Source organism: Elgaria multicarinata, chromosome 6 (assembly GCF_023053635.1).
Source record: "Elgaria multicarinata webbii isolate HBS135686 ecotype San Diego chromosome 6, rElgMul1.1.pri, whole genome shotgun sequence".
Taxonomy (NCBI): domain Eukaryota; kingdom Metazoa; phylum Chordata; class Lepidosauria; order Squamata; family Anguidae; genus Elgaria; species Elgaria multicarinata.
In genome coordinates this window covers 46,039,525-46,057,407 of record NC_086176.1, presented here as the reverse complement: position 1 = coordinate 46,057,407, position 17,883 = coordinate 46,039,525, and the positions used below count along the sequence as shown (strand labels likewise).

The 17,883-nt window shown below is 41.8% G+C and overlaps 1 protein-coding gene across 1 annotated transcript in view; it reads right to left on the bottom strand.

The window, feature by feature from the left end:
* The window catches only part of TMC1 (transmembrane channel like 1), a 126,920-nt gene extending 112,115 nt beyond the window's left edge, over positions 1-14,805 (bottom strand). Inside the window, exon 1 of the mRNA XM_063128759.1 lies at positions 14,778-14,805. Coding sequence (XP_062984829.1) covers positions 14,778-14,805 — 28 coding nt within the window. The remainder of the gene's footprint in view (positions 1-14,777) is intronic.
* Between the last annotated feature and the right edge of the window lie 3,078 nt (positions 14,806-17,883).

Here is a 17,883-nt window from a genome sequence, read left to right as displayed (position 1 = left end):
ACCCACAATCAGTGCAACTGACAGATCCTCCTTGCTCTGGCAAGTTAATGAGATGATAACGGCTTTCAAGTTTTACTATTGCTTGTGACAGATTAGCATAGAAGAAGTTAGAGAATGGGGAAAACAATTAAGCATAGGCTTGATATTTCCTTCCTTTTCTTTGAGTTCCTACTTCACACTAGCAGTTTAAATGGCAACACTTCTTTGCAAAATTGTTTGCATTTCTAATTAAAAATGGAAGTTGCGTTCCAGCTGGTTCAAGATCTTTTGCGAAAGTCCAATGGGTTTTACAAAGCGGACCTAATGCAATCAGAGGACTGCCAGGTACTCCCAAGGAGGGTTGGAGAAGAATGTCATTTGATCTGCATTTTTAACCCAACCAATGTAAGTTGCATTTCCCTGACTAATATGTGGATTGGAACACAGCTGTTCTTTGGATTGCACATGCCTCCAAATTTCATGGTGCAGTTCTCAGCTCAGAAATTGCGTATGAAAATGCATATATTAAGAAAAGATGTCTACAAAATACACATATTTGGGGAAATGATTAGAAAATAAAAGCACATTTGCATGTGTTTGTGTTTGTGTTAAAAAAGCAGAATGAATGATGCAGAAATTGGATGGAACAGACTTGTGAACAAATAGATATGAAACTGACAGGGACCCGATATAGACCAATTCATCCATCCCTACTCCCAGGTAATTGTGCATAGGATTACAGCCGTGCCTTGTAAACTCCACTGAGAAATTTTCTTAGTTATTTGTTTTGAACGTTTGTGTTTTATGATTGAGTTTTTAACCAGTACTACCTTCTACAACTATAAAGAACTGATATATCGATATCTATACCGATACATCTAATTATCGGGATTTGGAAATGACTACGGATTTTCCTTAGTGGCTGGCTATGGGGATTGCCATGATGAACTCCTGCAAAGCAAAATCTATCAATACATTTCTGCATACTATACAGTCCTTACATTTCGCTACCCCTGATATTACAGGGAGTAGTCTAAGAAGCTGGAAGAGAGAGATGCAAAGGGGAAAAAACATGTTCTTGCTGCTTCAGGGTATCCCCTACCTATTCCTTCCCCACCCTCCTGTGGTTCTTTTCCAGAGATAAGAGAAAAGCAGTCAGTCTCTTCACAGCCAATTGGCTCTATGGCTACCAATCAGAACAGGATTACCTCAGAAGTGTGTCAAGGTATGTTCACATCAGCCATCGTTTGCAAGTTGTCTTTTCAGATTCCAGTTTGACCCCTGCTTGCACAGACCCTTCCATTCTTATCAGTGTTGTTTGTGCACTGTGGAATTGCTTGCCTGTGGTTGTTATTATTATTATTATTATTATTATTATTATTGACACAGATCCACTCCCCACAAAAGTGTGGAAATCTCCGCAGCCTTTCAAGTATCAGGGTGTTTGACCTATGTTGGATCCTCAGATTATACAAATGTGGACTGAAACATGAGCTTGAGGGAAGAATATCTCTTACAAAATCTTACACATTTCACATGGACATTTGCTGCAAGGGGATACAGTGAATGTGACCATCCACAAAAATGAACACTTGAGGGTTAAAGTGCAGCAAAATATCACACCAAACTGAAACCAGGCTCTGGAAGGCTATTATGATCAATTCAAGCAGCTGTCTTTGGTTCTGGACAGAGCCTTAAATACATCATTCAGCACCCTTTTTATTTGACTATACTGAAACAGACTTAAGAAGAAGATGTATAAACCCAACTTATGGAACTGCATCTCTTAACTTCATACATATTTAGATTTATGGAGTCTTAAAATAGTTCTACATTAAAGATGGTATCAGAATAATTCTGCATAAATAGGGTATATGAGTGCAAGAAGAGTTAAAATAGATTTATAGTTTATTTATTGCCTCATTTTCTCCCTTCTTATTGCAAAGGCAGTTGTTTTCATTTACCCACCTGACTTACCATTACAGAATACCATGAATCTGTAGCCAGGAATGTTAATGACAGGCTGATATTGCATTTATTTTTCTTGTTTCATCCCCACAAAAGGATATCCTAGTACCAATGAGCTAAGATTAGGGGGGGAATTGGCAAATTCTCCATTTCTTCTAATTAAACCTAATCACAGCTGACAAGCAACTGTAGCCCTGTGGGGTTTGCAAAGTCTGTTTGAAAGTCTAATACCAGATTAAATCAAAAGCACAAGCAGCACTGAGAAGCATCAGAGATCATCATTAGATTAGTAAAACATAACAGCCGTCTTATAACCATCGACATATTTCATATCTGCACAGTTTTTCCCTTGCTGAACCCCATGTTCAATGTGTGCCCTCCTGTCTTTTGTGAGGAGGCCGAACAATGTGTTCTTTCTAGGGCTGTGCACAGACACACACACACACGATCCGCTTCTCTTCCAGATTCGCAACTTCTGGATCAGGTCCGCTCCGCCTATGGTCCACTCTGCTTTGCTGCGGAGCTCCGGATCCGGACCAGAGCTCCGCTTTCCCCCCCATAGACTTACACTGAAATCCAAAAACGCCTACAACTTTTTTTCTGTTAAAGTTAGAAACCTCAAAATTGGCACCATGGTAGCTTATCCATGTATACACATGCATACCAAGCCTCAAGCAAATCCAAGCATCCCCTGATTTTGGGGGAATTTTTGAAAATCCGACACCCCATTTTCAGAAATGGGATTTACTCTGACATTTTTACAGCTAAAAACTTTGAAGCAAGCACCCTCACAGAAGTCATCTAGATCCACATTCATGGCAAGTTTCAAGCAAATCCCATCATCCCCTGATTTTTGGCGGGGTTTTCCCCTTTTAACTCACCCCAATTCAAGTCCCATGCTAGAACTCAATCAATTTTCATGTTAGAAACCTCAGATTAGGCACCATGACAGTTGATCCATGTATACACATGCATGCTAAGCCACAAGCAAATCCAAGCATCCCCTGATTTTGGGGGGACTTTTGAAAATCTGACACCCCAGTATCTCAGTGATTTTTAAAGCTGCAGACAGCTCAATGGGCTTTCTTTCTTTATGGCCTTTTCAAAGGAAATCCCAACATGCCATGAATTGGGGAGTAGATAATCATACATATGAATCTTCTTCCACACTTGAAAAATTTATTTGGAACTTCAAAAAGTCTAAGTGAGCGCAAGAAGGACTTATCCCCTGAGTCAAAGCAAGACACACACAAACCATCCCTGCAAGGCGGGCACAGAGAAGGACAGGCAGCACTGGGAGCAAGCATGCCAGAGGCTTGTGGGGTTGAACCACAAAGCCCATCATGTAGTACAGCTCCCAGGCACCAGGTGGGCAGAGAGGCAGGCAGAGATGTACAACTATGCCAAAGATCTATGGGGAAGTCAGTCCCAGCAGATACCCCAAAACAACAGCACCCAGGCAGAGGCGGGAAGGCAGGCATGGGGCAGACATTTCTGGGGGCACAACAAAGTGAGCCAAGGATTGTTTCAAAGCCAGTAATGCAAACCATCCCTGTGAGGCGGAAGCAGCAGAGAGATGCCTTTTCTTTTGCATCCCATAACTAGGAAGCTAGGAGGATAAGAGTAAAGCTTTGTGATCCTTGCTTCAGAGTTGATTGACTGCATTGTGATCACAGCCATTACTAAACAACAACAAAATAATAACATTAATAATAGCAGTACTAATTAATATTAATAGCAATAATAATAACAACAACAATAAGGAGTTGAACCACAATGAAAGCCTGCCTGACTTCACTGAAGAGGAAAAGCCAGGAGAGCTTGGGCTATGGGGTGAAAATATAAAATGTAATAAATAAATAAATAAATAAATAAATAAATAAATAAAGGAGGGGTGGAATTAAAAGCAGCAGTGTTGCTGAATAAACAACAACAAGAATTTTTTTAAAAGGCTATGTCTGTCTTTTACCAGTAAGAGGAAAGTGGACATGCCCAGGGGGAGGGGGAACTATGCCAATTTGACTGGCCCTAAGTAAGTACCAGTCTTTAAGAAGCTACCTGACACTTCAACTCATGACAGGCATAGCTTCTCCACTGGTTAATCTTTGGAGGGTTCTAATGACCCTCCAAGGACAGGAGTGTGTGCACTGGGCACGTCTACATGCCCTAGGGGACATCATCCCCTTGCACCACATCTATTCAGTTGTTCACCAAGGTTAGGGTGGGTAGCAGTGCTGTGTTTCCTATCTTTTATTTATTTGCTTGGTATATGATTTCAGGTTGTGTTTGTGCATTTGGTGGGGCTACTGTTTAAAAAAACACTGGGAAAAGTCCGTTCAGAGACTAAGAAAGAAAAGTTTCCCAGTATCTCAAGGTACTAAGTATCCCATTTTGCTTATCCCCCCCTCCAACTTTGGGATTGGGGGATGCTTCATCAGGTGATCATGACTGGGATTTGAATCTGCCTCTCAGCACTTCAAAAAGGTACCTCTCCCACTTTTTTTACCCTATTTTTTTTAAAAAATAGCAAGCAAACCACAGTACGCAAAGTGCTGAAAATAGGCTCAAAATGACCCACAGCCACTACTCTCTAAGCACAGCGAGTTTCAAATAGATAGCTTGAAAAACAAAAAAGTTATCCACTAATCTTTTCCGCAATGCAATCCTATGGGCGAAAAAATCCAAAATGGCAGGCGGAGCGCTCCGCGAAAAGAGAAGCGATCCGCTTATGGTTGCTTCTCTTCGCCATGCTTCTCCAGCCCCCCGATCCACTTCTCCTCTGCCTGTAGCGGAGGCGGATCACCCCGATCCGCTTCTGCTTCTCCGATCTGAGAAGCGGATCACACCCCTAGTTCTTTCATTAAAAGAAAGCCAAACAAACTAATAAAATTGCTCTTGTTGGAAAACTCTACCCTCCCACTCACTCTGGGTTTCCCTTTTTTCCAACATTTGCTTTGCAATGTATGTTTTTCCTTTTTGCCATTCCCATCATGCTATATTCTCTATTCTCTCTCTTTTCTCTCTCTCACACACAGTTATTTCATATTGTGTCTCACCAACTATTTCTGCTGCCCTGCTACTTTTGCACTGGCTGTTGACTCCACTGAAGAAGATCTTGGCTCTTTGGCTTTTACATCCATGGAAGTTGTCCGGTGCAAAGATATGATCTTCATACTGTAGCCTAGCACAGAGTATGGTAACATTGCTGCCAACGTCACATGAAAAGTTTTCCACTCATGCAATGGGACTTCCCCTACCTCTCCTCCCACCCCACAACACCTGCCCTGCGGAAGGTTTCTCAGTCCTCTGGAGAAGATTGCAGGGGGAGAGAGGAAATCATGTCTGCCAGTGTGTTCATTCCATTAAGGTGGATACAACCCAGTGGGTGGGATTGATGTCACACTAAGCCACTCCGCAAATAAACCATGGTGGGTGGGTTGTTCGGTGAACAACCGATGGTATATGCCCAACAGACAATCAGGCCTGCTGTGGCTTGTTCTTCCCCATCTTCCTCCTCAATCTTCCAGCCTGCTCTGGCATGTATCCCGGGCACCATCATGGCAGAACTCCTCGCCCTGTCTCCCTCCCCCCCTCAGATTGCTACCCCTTTTGATTTGCCACTTTTTAAGTGCTTCAGAAGTATGCAATTGTGTTTGCAATTTTATCTCCCCCCACTCCTTTCTTTCACAAGTGCACAGAAGTGCACTTCCACCTGTCCAATATATGTAGCCTTTCCTTGTCAATTTCCTTGTATGTTTCAGCTGTCAAAGGGAGTGCCTAAATGGAGAAAGTAATGTTCAGGTGTGCAAATGTTTCATCCATGTACGCCCTAGGCCTTTCGATTTGAGCAAATTTCTTCTCCATTTACTTCTTAGCTGTTAAATTTGCGCAAATATCCTTGCCAGTGAAAAAAATCAATAACATCCTTAAAGGGGCGGGCTGAATGGAATGGAGAAAACGGGGCTCCCACACCAGCAGTATTTATACACACACACCGGGCCCCATTCACTCTGTCCCATGCAGTCGCCTTCTCAGGAATTTTTTTTTAAAACTGTCTTGGAGATGTGCACATATCCATTCAAGTGCAGTGAGTGCAGCAGTAACTGCTCTGAAAAGGAGCTGCAAAAAGTGGGGGAGTTAATAACTCCCATTTCTGGACTAGTTGAAGACTTGGAGAAGTATTGAATGGGAGGAGGACACTGGTAAGTGTCAGTTTAACACTTAAAAGTGAGATTAGTTTGACGCCGGGGAGATGTTGTCCTCTCCCCTTTTTCATGCACTTTGTCCATTCACCATTTTTGTCCATTATTGTGCTTCTGAATTACGCTACTGTATTCCTCCTTCCTCTTACTATTATTTCTCTCCTGGTTCTTCACAAATTAGCCTATATGCAGCCTCAGCCTGTCAATTTCCTTGAATGTTACCTACTTGCAAAAGAAGGGGGAATAATAATTTTAAAGATTACAAATACACTTATATTCTCCCAAAGCACCAACATATCATTTTACAAAGGTGGTGAAAAAGTGATGGTCCATACAAAGTGCCATTTTGGCATTGGTGAAAAGTCAGTCACTGATGAGGGAGGCTAGAGGCGGCACTGGCAAGATTGCGAAGAGAGACATAGGCTTTTTTGCTGTTCTTGCCAAGTGGCTTTGTAGCCAATCCCAGCAACCCATGATAAAATTGCTTTCCTGCATTCTAAAGACACAACAACCCTAGATCGCTCACAAAAGTTAAGCCACCCTGTAGAGAACACACTGTGTTCAGATGACACAACAACCTCCCATGACTGGCTGCTCATGGTTATACAAACCCAGTCTGTGTGTCCTTTTAGAGAAGTCAAAACATCAGAGTGCAAAATCACTGAGGACAAGCCTGACACAGTTTAATTGTGTGTCACACATGCAAGTTCATTAAACCCTACGCAGCATGAACTGATATTTTGAATGTGTGAAACAGCTGACACAGAGCAAATACCATGGATGTAACTTACATATCATGTCCAGGAATACTTCACAGTCAAAGCAGTTCACACATTAGGTGCAAACATTGACTAATGAGATTTCACATATATTAATCAGCTCTATGTTTGGGAAATGTTTACCAGAGGAACAACAACAAAAAAGCATTAGCTCCTAACACTGGGGACATGTAGGTTCTGCATGATGCATGAGATATAGGGAAGTCCAGCTTATCAGGTGGTGGACTCCAACCAATGAACAGAGTGGTCCTTTAGTTAAGGTGAGTCACACAAAGAGGAAAAAGGTTCCATTATAAGAGTCAAAATTCTGCTGCTTATTAAAATGACGCCTGTTGAGCTAATAACCTGAAACTTGGCATCCATGATCTACCAGATAGGTCTACTTGTGTGCAATATTTCAAACCAATCCGATAAAAATTGCAACGGGTACAGCAAGCTAAAAAAAAAAAAAAATGCTGAAAATTGACACCTTTTTGCTTTTTCTCTCCAAGCTATTACTTTCAAATTTTGGTGAAAATTACTGATGTTACATTGTAAGCAACCACCTTTACACAACATCATCACTGATCATGTGAGTTAAGGCATCAGCTTCCAATTTCCTGGCTTTGTGGAGCTTGATCCAACATGAGGTAACCTTGTGATCATTGAATATATTATGTAACAGGTTTAAAATGACCAAAAGCTCTGTGTGCCTTGTCAAAATGGCTCTTATTTTTATAGTAATGTGTAACTTGCCTAAATTACAATTTCTATCAAAATTCATGGAACTGTTTTCTGAAACCACTAGATAAACAATGACACTAATTATAAGTTGTAAAACTCAGAAATGTGTTCCATTCCCCCCAAATCAAAATATTTCTTTTCATCTGCATTGGTTTTAACAACACTGCAGTATTGTTTCAGAGAGCTTAGGATGCAGCATTTTACAAAACCAATTATAAACTGTCATATGAATATATTGTGCGATGATCATAATGGCTTTTTGTTGCTGTTTGAAGGAATATAATATATTCATATATGTTAACATATACTGGATAGATCTATTCATTTAAGAAGCATCCTAGATCCTATAATTTCTCACAAATAAACTGATTGTGCAATCCAAGTTTGGGATGTATTATGAATTAGCAGAGGTTATCAGAGATTCCCAAACTATTTTGAAAAGCTCCACTACAGAGGCTTAAGTAATGGGATCTGAGCTGGCGGTGACTGAATAAGAAAAAGATCTTGGGATTGGGATGGATGCTGTAAAGAAGGAAAACTCCATGTTAGGCATTATAAGAAAAAGAATTGAGAATAAAATGGCCAGTATCATACTGCCCTTATACAAATCAATGGTGCGACCACACTTAGAATACTGTGTACAGTTCCGGTCTCCTCACCTAAAAAGGATATTATAGAGCTGGGAAAAGTGCAGAAAACAGCAATTTAAATGATTAAGGGGCTGGAACATCTCCCCTACAAGGGAAGGTTACATCAACTGGGATTGTTTAGCTTGGAAAAAAGAAGGCTAAGGAGAGACATGATAGAGGTGTACAAAATTATGCATGGTATGGAGAATGTGGATAGGGAGACATTTTTCTCCCTCTCTCAAAATACTAGAACCCGGGGTCATCACATGAAGCTGATTGGTGGGCGATCCAGGACAAATAAAAGGAAGTACTTCTTCATACAGCGCATAGTTAAATTATGGAACTCAGTACCACAAGATGTAATGATGGCCACCAATTGGATGGCTTTAAAAGGGGGTTGGATAAATTCCTGGAGGTGAAGGCTATCAATGGCTACCAGCCCTGATGGTCGTGTGCTATCTCCAGTATTCGAGGCAGTAAGCCTGTGTGCACCAGTTTCTGGGGAACATGGGTGGGAAGGTGCTGTTGCACCATGTCCTGCTTGTTCATCCCTGGCCATTGGCTGGAGTGCTGGACTAGACGGACCTTGGTCTGATCCAGCCTGGCACTTCTTATGTTCTTACCTTCCAAACATATATTAGAAGCAACAGGGGGAAAGCTGGTGAGAGAAGAAAACACAGAACAATGCAAGAGTTAAGCACCTCTCACAGTCACACCCATCCAAGTCCCCTTCCTGTGGATGATTTCCCTAGAAAAAGCAGTTGTGATTATTCTGTTGTGCGCAAATGTACAATGTGCTTGTGCTGTAGGAACTATGGCAATTTTCTTCCTCTGAGGGAAATATCCCAACCCAATATCCTCCTAATGTTTCGGAGTACAACCAGCATTCCTGGTCATTGGCCATGCTGGCTGGGGAGGAATTGAAGTCCAAAAAATCTGGAGGGCACCAGGTTGGGAAAGACTACTGTAGGGCATGTGGCGAATAAATGAGACAAAGAAGTTCTACAATACATACTAGTGTGGCCCTGCACCAAATTGTTACAGTGTGGAGTGTTCAGGGTTCCAGCTACTGCATTCCAATCCTACCCCTGCAGTTCTCCTCTTTCCCTCTCTCGTTCTCCAGCTGTTGGTCAACATTCCATGCCCACTGAGTATACCCAGTCCTTAGTTTTAGGGTTTTCTGCTCTCCATTTGTGTGTGTGTGTGTGTGTGTGTTGGGGGCGGTGTTTCGGAGAGGTGGACACACTGGTTCTCAAACCAGCTCCATTAAAATCTTGGATTTCTCTGTTGATTTTTCAGTAATTACATTAATTACATCTGCAGAGGAGGTTATAATAAGTATGAACTTTGTACTGAAACAATCTATAATATGGGATAATGTGCAGGTCCTCCTAAATTACCTACTGGCTTCTGGGAAGTTAACACATGGTCAGCACAGATGATTCTTCAGAGCCCTTATGACAGCTAAAAGACTTATACTATCATATTCGAAGGACAAATCCACACCTCCCATAATGCAATTGATTGAGGACCTAATAACATTATCAACTTTTCACCGGGTGTTATATAGACGCAACTTGCAAGTGGATAAATATACGGATAAATATACTTTTCTTGAAACCTTTGCATAACTCTCTCCCCCCTTTTTTTTTAATGAATGGTACATATGATGGAAAATGACAATAATCTTATATATGCAATGTATGGTTTTCTCCTCATTTTCACAATGTATTTTCTGTTCTGGTTTGTTGATATTCACAATAAAAAAAACACCTCTGCAGAAAATAAGTAGGTCATTCTACCCTTTTAATAGATCTATGTCCCTCTATCCAACTTCCTTTTCAATCTGCAACATTCACTCCCTTCTTCCACCAGGTATACAGACTTTTTCCCATTCAGTCTCTCAACATTCAATGTAACTAAATACTTTGAGGGCTGTTTGGGGAGTCTCCCCACTTTCCCCCCTAAATATATATTTGTTTTTTTACGTTTTTGTACCCCAAAGCCTGCTAATACCTCCCGCTTGTCAATGGGTGATAAGATTTTGGCTTTAGCAACACAAGCAAGGGAAACCACACTTTATTAGTATATATTATTACAGGTACTAGGAATTCCATTATTTAAAGAAATGAAATCAACTGAATATTATAAGACATCTGTACAGTCTGATTGCCTCTAGATTGCAAAGGCTAATCAATGGAGTGTTGATACACAAACAGTCCTCCTTTGCAAAGGATCAAGACATGATGCTAGATGGACTTTGGTCCCTTTCTGCTTTGTAATTGCATCAAGCTGCCTGCCAGGGGCAGGGCATTTTCAAGTAATGTCAATTGTTTCATCAGCAAAACATATACTAAGGCCTTAGCTAGACCTAAGGTTTATCCCGGGGTCATCCCTGCCTGATCTCGGGAGAAACCTTAGGTCTAGCTAAGGCCTAAGATACAACTCAAAGCAATCTCCAAAACAACCCAAAACAAAATGTAATGAAAGTCACTGATATGTAACTGGAACACTTTTGGTTAAATCTGCCCCCTCCTGCCATCACCATAGAAGTAAAAGAGGTGAGAAAATGCAGTCCGTGGAAACTGAACTAAAAGCATGCCTCTTTAAGGGGTACATGCTACAGCACAAGGGCACCGGGCATCATCGGATGAGTGTTTTATTGCACACTCATTACTGAGCACTCACTGATTTTCATGGGTCTCTCTCACGATGACGTCTGCATCCCGCGTGCCTCCCACTATTTCTAGCCTTCTTCGCAGTACAAAAAACCACCCCACTAAGTCTGACTTATTTTTTGAGATGTAACTTACCGCCATCTCCTGCTGTGTGCAGGAGAAGCAGCGCGATCAAAACGGCCCACTGAATGGGCCATGTGCACATTATTTCCTCTTTTGCGAAGCGGTGGTAAGGCGGAAAAGCAACGGTAAGGAAATGTGATCTTCTCCCGTTTGATGATACTCATGTTTACTCATTCACTTCTCATGTGACTCTCCCAAAAAAACAGTGCTGACCAGTGTATTCCTGCATCCAATTAACCTCAACTGTACATGGGCAGCTCCATTTTAGCTGTACAGTCCGAACTTTGTGCTACGTATTAACATCTTTATTGTCTTCTCAGCTATGCCTAGACTATTTAAGAGTGCAATCAAACCTACGCAGTGTATGCAGCAGTGGCCTATTGAGGATAATTGTGAAAAATGCAGGGCGGTATCCAATTAGCCCCCTCTGATGAAACAACTTCCATCAACGAATGGGGTGGTGCAAAATTCCCCATCCCATCTGCAGCCCCCCCCCTGCACCCCTCCAAAATATGCTCTGGAAGCCTGGGGGACCCTGTGGAGCAGTTTGGCAGGGGGGGGGTGTCTGTCCCACATGCACAATATTGGATTTCATCCACAACTGTAATTGTTTCCCTCTTTCCTTTAAGTATAGCCCACCTTTTTCTGTAACAACAGAGGCTAGAAAGTTTTATTTTAAAAAGTTAAACATTTCCCGATTTGAATCAAGAATGTGTTGTACATTAATATATTGGAGCGAGCGGAGTGGGACATGTTCTGGCATACAAAATCCTTGCAGCTACCTCACTGATTTTAATCTAGAACTTCAGAAACATTTGCTCAGGTTAAACATCCTCATTCTTTTAAGATTAGGATGCCACTTTTGCATTTCCAAACCAGGTCTGTCTGTTTCATCTACACCTATCCCTTTCTGAGAGCGAATTCTACGTATTTTCTATTTGTGCAGTGTGGTTAAATCCTCCCTCACCCCAAAAGGTTATACACAATGATTTTACTAGCAGAAATTGTCTTATATTCCTCAGCACTGGCTACCAGAAGATTGCATTAAATTAATGTTAATTCAGATTGTACACATCTCACATGTTTTTTCGTGCCAGGACTCAAGATTGCCTAGAAGCATTACCTTCGAACTTGGCAGCCTGTCCTGCGAAACCCAAATGTATGAGAGCTGGTTGTGCTTGCTCAGTGATCTGGGTGCCTCAAGACACAGTACCTCACATGTTTTAGGACTGAGCTCTAGAATTAACATCAGGTTCTAGAGCTACACGCTACTGAATCCTGAACAAGATTAGCCCCTGGCCTCTTCGCTTTCTATTACCAGACTCCTGAATAGATCTTAGTCATATTCCGTGGGAAACACACTTGTAGGTATATTTAAGAGAAAACAGACCGCATATATTGAAAATGACAAGAGTTGCATCCATTCCTTTTTATTTGCCTTTATAGTACAAAAAACCAGCAGCGCTATGAAGGAAAAGAATGTTGAACATCAGCATTCATGTGCTGAAGAGCCTTATGTCAACACAGAATATTTTCAAATCTGCAGCTATGTAACAGCAGCTTCACAGCCAGGAGGAAAAATGTTGGAGTTATGAATATGATTGTTCTGACTGATTTTTCATGATTAAAGAAAGCAATATATTAATCCTTTCTCCAATAATTCAGGCTTTGAAATTATATACTATGCTGTTAGAAGTGAGTGCTTGATTTCAGGCTGGTGAATTCAAATAGTTTAAAATGACCATTTTCTCCTTTCAGCCAGTGAGTGACAATTTTTTTGTTGCTATTTTTATAATTAAAAAAAACAACTATGGTAGATATGACTGCTGTTTTAAGGTAAGCTAGCTGACAGAAGCAAAGACTAGGCTAGTAGCAAGTGTTAAATATATACTCTTTCCCAAAATAAAGATGATTTAATTCAATTTTCTTCCCAGCAGATTTAACGGGGCTTCACAAAAGCCAGCCTATGTCATAATGTGCATTAACCAGGTGGTGCATTCATCTTAACCTCATTCAGCTAATTCAGTTATAAACAGATGTTCATCCCTACTGCTAGACAAGATGGAATTGCCTTTGTACATATCTCATCACAGTCCAGAAACTGCTTTAGGCTTATCACTCTCAAAATCACTCTGGGGTGACTTTTTCAGTATTCATGAGACACGTTAACCAGATTTCACTCTAGGGTCCAACACAGGCAGCTGCTATCACCTTATTCCTGAACTTCCAGGAAGGTAGAGGCTCTTAGGAATGATCAATCAAAAGTTTAGGTAGTAATGTAGATCTACTTCATTACCTTCCATTTTACCACCTAATGTGGTTCAAATGTTTGAGCAAAGCTTTTGCGGGCTAGCTAAAGCTTTGAACAATCCATGGCAAAGAAGTGTTAAGAGTAAAATGTATACCCTGCTCCCACCTCCCCAACAAAAACCTGTACATAATTTTAGGCCTATCAAAAGGAAATATAGCAGGATGGCAGTGACTCAATCAAGGAGGGAGCCAGGAGGCAAATGACTGGGCCGTGTAAGTCCGCTTATTTATTATTTATTTATTTAAGCCATTTTTATCCTAACCTTCAGCTGAAAAGTGTCCCGGAGTAGCTCTCAGTTTGACATACATAATGAAAGCAAATGCAATAAAGCCAATGATAAAATCAGTGATAAAACACACTCTACGAACAATTTATAGTTCTATAATGCAAAATAATGGAAAGACACATGGAGAAAAGCAAGCATTTCTAGCAGAGTAGTTTCAAATATACTAGCTGTGTTAGGACAATTGCAGTGGGGGAAGAAGCCATTGTCAGTACTCTCTCTGCTCAAGCTTGCCATGCACGCAACCGCCATTTGCATTGGTATGTTGTCCAAATCCAGCACGCAATGTGGTGGGTTGGGCTTTGTACTTACCCTTCAACGTCTACAGCATGTTGTGGGTTGTAGGGTGGATAAAAAAGGATAGACTGCATTGACTCAGTAGTATAAAATCACAGAAATGGGCCACAACAGGCAAAAAAACCCACCTGATCAGGAACCTACAGATCTCTCTATAGGATAGAAACATTTGCATGATCTGTGCATGAGATCCATGCACTGCTCCAATGAAGAGCTAAGGATTCTATATTTTTCACAAAACCAAATAGCTATTTCAAAATCTATTTTGTTTTAGATGCCTAATCATGTGATTAGGAAAGTTTCTTAAGAACACAGTGACCTGGTTTGCACATCATGACAAGAAACCACAGGTTTATTAACACTTAAGGCAATGCAGAATGTGACGGGCACCATTTTGAACATGCAAGCTCCAACCACTGGTTAGTATGTCATGCAAATTTGGGCAGCAGGGACTGTAGGAGGGTTAAACAACCCTCACATAACCCATGGTTCCTTCTAGGGTTATGGGACAGTTGTTTAACCCTCGCACAATCCCTGCTGCCAGGATTTAAACAAACCACAACTGCCGGCTTGGGCTTGCATATTCAAAATGGCAGCCAGCATATATTAAGGCTTTGCAGGGACCCCCCGGATCCACCTCAGAGCCAAAGCCGAGGTGAAATTCAGACCCTCCAAGGCGACTCAAGAGTTTTCTTGGTGCCAGCTGCACAGCCAGCACCCAGAAAACTGTCCCCACTTACCTGGTGCCTCTGCCATCCGCCGCTGCAAATGGCGTAAGCACCAGGTAAGCCCCTTCCCGCCTTACCTGCTCTGCCGTCTGCCGCCGCCACCATCTTTGCGTCCGGCGGCTTCCACTGCCGTCGACGCATAAGACAGGAAGTAGGCTGCGGGGACGTACATAATCCTCCTCCTCTCCACTTTATCCTCACAACAACCACCCTGTGAGGTGGGTTGGGCAGAGAGTCTGTGACTGGCCCAAAGTCACCCAGTGGGTTTTCATGGCTGACTGGGGCCTAGAACCCAGATCTCCTGACTCCCAGTCCGACACTCTAGCCACTACACCACACTGGCTAGTATTAGTGCTGCCTTTTTCAAGATTTATAGTTTACACAAAAATGAATTAGCTCCGTCTGCCAAAACAAAGAGGTAAACAAAAAATGGAAGTTGCTGATCAGTGAGCTTCACCACACCAGGCTTTTTATTTTGCAACTTATCGGGGCTTCTGCTTCCAGATTCTTTGCAGGGTTAAGATCGGTTCTTTACACAGCCTATCTTATCTCTTATCTTTCATTTACATTGGTAGGTGGAGCCTGATGGGATGTTATCAGATGTCAGCAGCGTTATACGCCTTCTGTCCATTATACGCCAGCATTATACGCCTTCTGGACCCTTCCCCTTTTCTGCATGATTTTTTCCATTTCGACATTCTTCCCTCCCCTTTTCACTCCTGCTGCCTCCGAGCCCTACCTTGGCCACAGTACTTTCACAAATTCGGAAGTCTACTTTCCCCCACCCTTCCCCAAGCAAGCAGTTTCACTTTTCTCACTTGTTTGTATGTGGCAAGATTGGGTGGAAAGAGGTTAAACTTCTCTGGGTAGCAACTGCAGAGCAGAGTGATCCCTACGATCCCACTGTGAAGCGCTGAAAGGAGGCATCTGAAAGTGGTTGCATGTATAGGATCCACAGTACTTTCACAACTTCGAAAATCTGATCTACACCTCCCCCACCCACCCACCCAAAACAAGCAGTTACACTTTCCTCATTTGTGTGTAGTAAGGGGTTAAATTTTTCTGGGCAGCAGCTGAAGAGTGGAATGAAGTACCAGCTACTATTCCCTCACATCCCATTATAAAGCGCTTTGGTCTCAGGCATGCCCCATTGCCGCAATGCTGCTCTACTGCGCTTGCAGAGTCCCCCCCCCCCCCGCCCGTGTTGTGTTCTGCAGGACACACAGTAGCAGAATGGCAAAGAGGCAAAAGGGCGCAGGTGCAACAAGGCAAGGCAACACTAGGGTGACCATATGAAAAGGAGGGCAGGGCATCTGCAGTTTAACTGTTGTGATGAAGAGGAAATTTCACCAGGTTCTCCATATATACAAATGACACCTGCAGATGCCCTGTCCTCCTTTTCATATGGTCACCCTAGGCAACGCTCCCACCCTATCGTCACCATTAGTTCCAGGAAGCCTTCCCTTGATGACCAGCCACGGTTCACTTTGTATTTTGCTTTTTTAAAAAGACCTATTTCAATGTGTTTTTATTTATTTTTATCTTGTACATCACTCTGAAATTTTGAATGGGGAGTGGCATCTAAATATTGTAAATAAATAAAGAGTGACATCATCATAACCATGCCCCCCAAGAACCGCTCACACAAAGCGGCGCGTTGCGCAATGGCAGAGGTACACAGGCAGGCAATGGCAGTTTAATAGCGCAGCTCAAAAAATACTGCATTTTCCCCATTCAGAAGTAACACGGGAGAAGCAGGAGGAAGGTGCATGAAAATGACTGGAGGACAACGTCATGTAAATTTCCCAGAAAATACCAAGCATGAGGAATAATGATCACACAACAAAACTCTGGAGTACAGATCCCCAGTGACAGTCCAGGCTTTAGGGAGCTCAGAGCAATTTTGTAATAGTGAAAAATACAGCACTAACTTTCAAAGAATATTCTCTCTGAGCTACCAACTGCCCTCTGCAGCTTTTGACCCTTGGATTATTGAGCAATTAAACCTACCCGATGAAACAGTAAGTAAGCTGCCAGCTGACTAAGGATCAGGGAAGTATTAATAGTGGACCAACATCATCAAAAGACACATTGTGAAAGGCAAACCTGCTTCTCAAGATCTGTATCTGAAAGAGACTACACTATACTATGAATTGGGGACATCTGTACAGATATAAAGTGGTGTGGTGTTTAATTTCTAGAATGAGAGGCACAGAAATCAAGCCTGCATGCCCTAGAAGATCTCCTCCAAATACCAGTTACATGTGGGCTAACTATGGTTACATTATGACGACGGAAAGTACTCTTTACATGCTCAAAGGCACTCTGCTCTTTCTTTGTGAGTTAGTCATGACTAAACTGTCCCATCAACTTCAAAGGATGTCTAACTTTCTTTGGACTGAGGCTGAATTCTTACTAAACGTTAGGAAGTACTAGGGCTAAGCTTTGGCACAAGCTGAACTTCAAGAGAATATAGATGTATATTGTCCATAAATACTCTTAATTCTCCAAGTGACACAATTAATACACTTAAATAAATTATTATAAATCAAACAGTTCAAGGCTAGATGGTAAAAGCCAGTGTGGGGTATTGGTGAGAGTGTTGGACTGGGATTCAGGAGATCTGGGTTCTAGTCCACACTCAGCCAAGCTCAACTGGATGATTTTGGACCAATCAATGACTCTCAGCCTAACCTACCTCACAGAGTTCTTGTGCAGCTAAAATGGGGAGGAGGAAAATCATGTAAGCTGCCTTCAGTTCCTTGAAAGAGGAAAAAAGAGGGATATAAATGTAATAAATAAATTAAAAACTCAAAAACAAGATTTCATATTTAAAGATCGAATGATTTGTCCACACTTAGAACAGTGTCATGGGCCCTCTTAACCATTTTCCAAGTCTACATATGTAGCAACAGGTAAGGTAGGCAGTAAACGGAAGATTGTTTCCTCATTCTGGAATCGGTGGTGTGTAGAATTTTCATCAGCTCTCTTCAACATTCATTTATTTATTTCAGAGAATTTCTATATCAATTTTGATTTTTTTAAAAAATCCCAAATTTGTTTACAAGAGTTTACAAACACGCATGCACACACGCACACATATATACACATACACACACCCCTCACAAAATCATTGCTGAAATTTGGCAAGATTTCAGCAGTGGCAAAAAAAAGCCACATTTT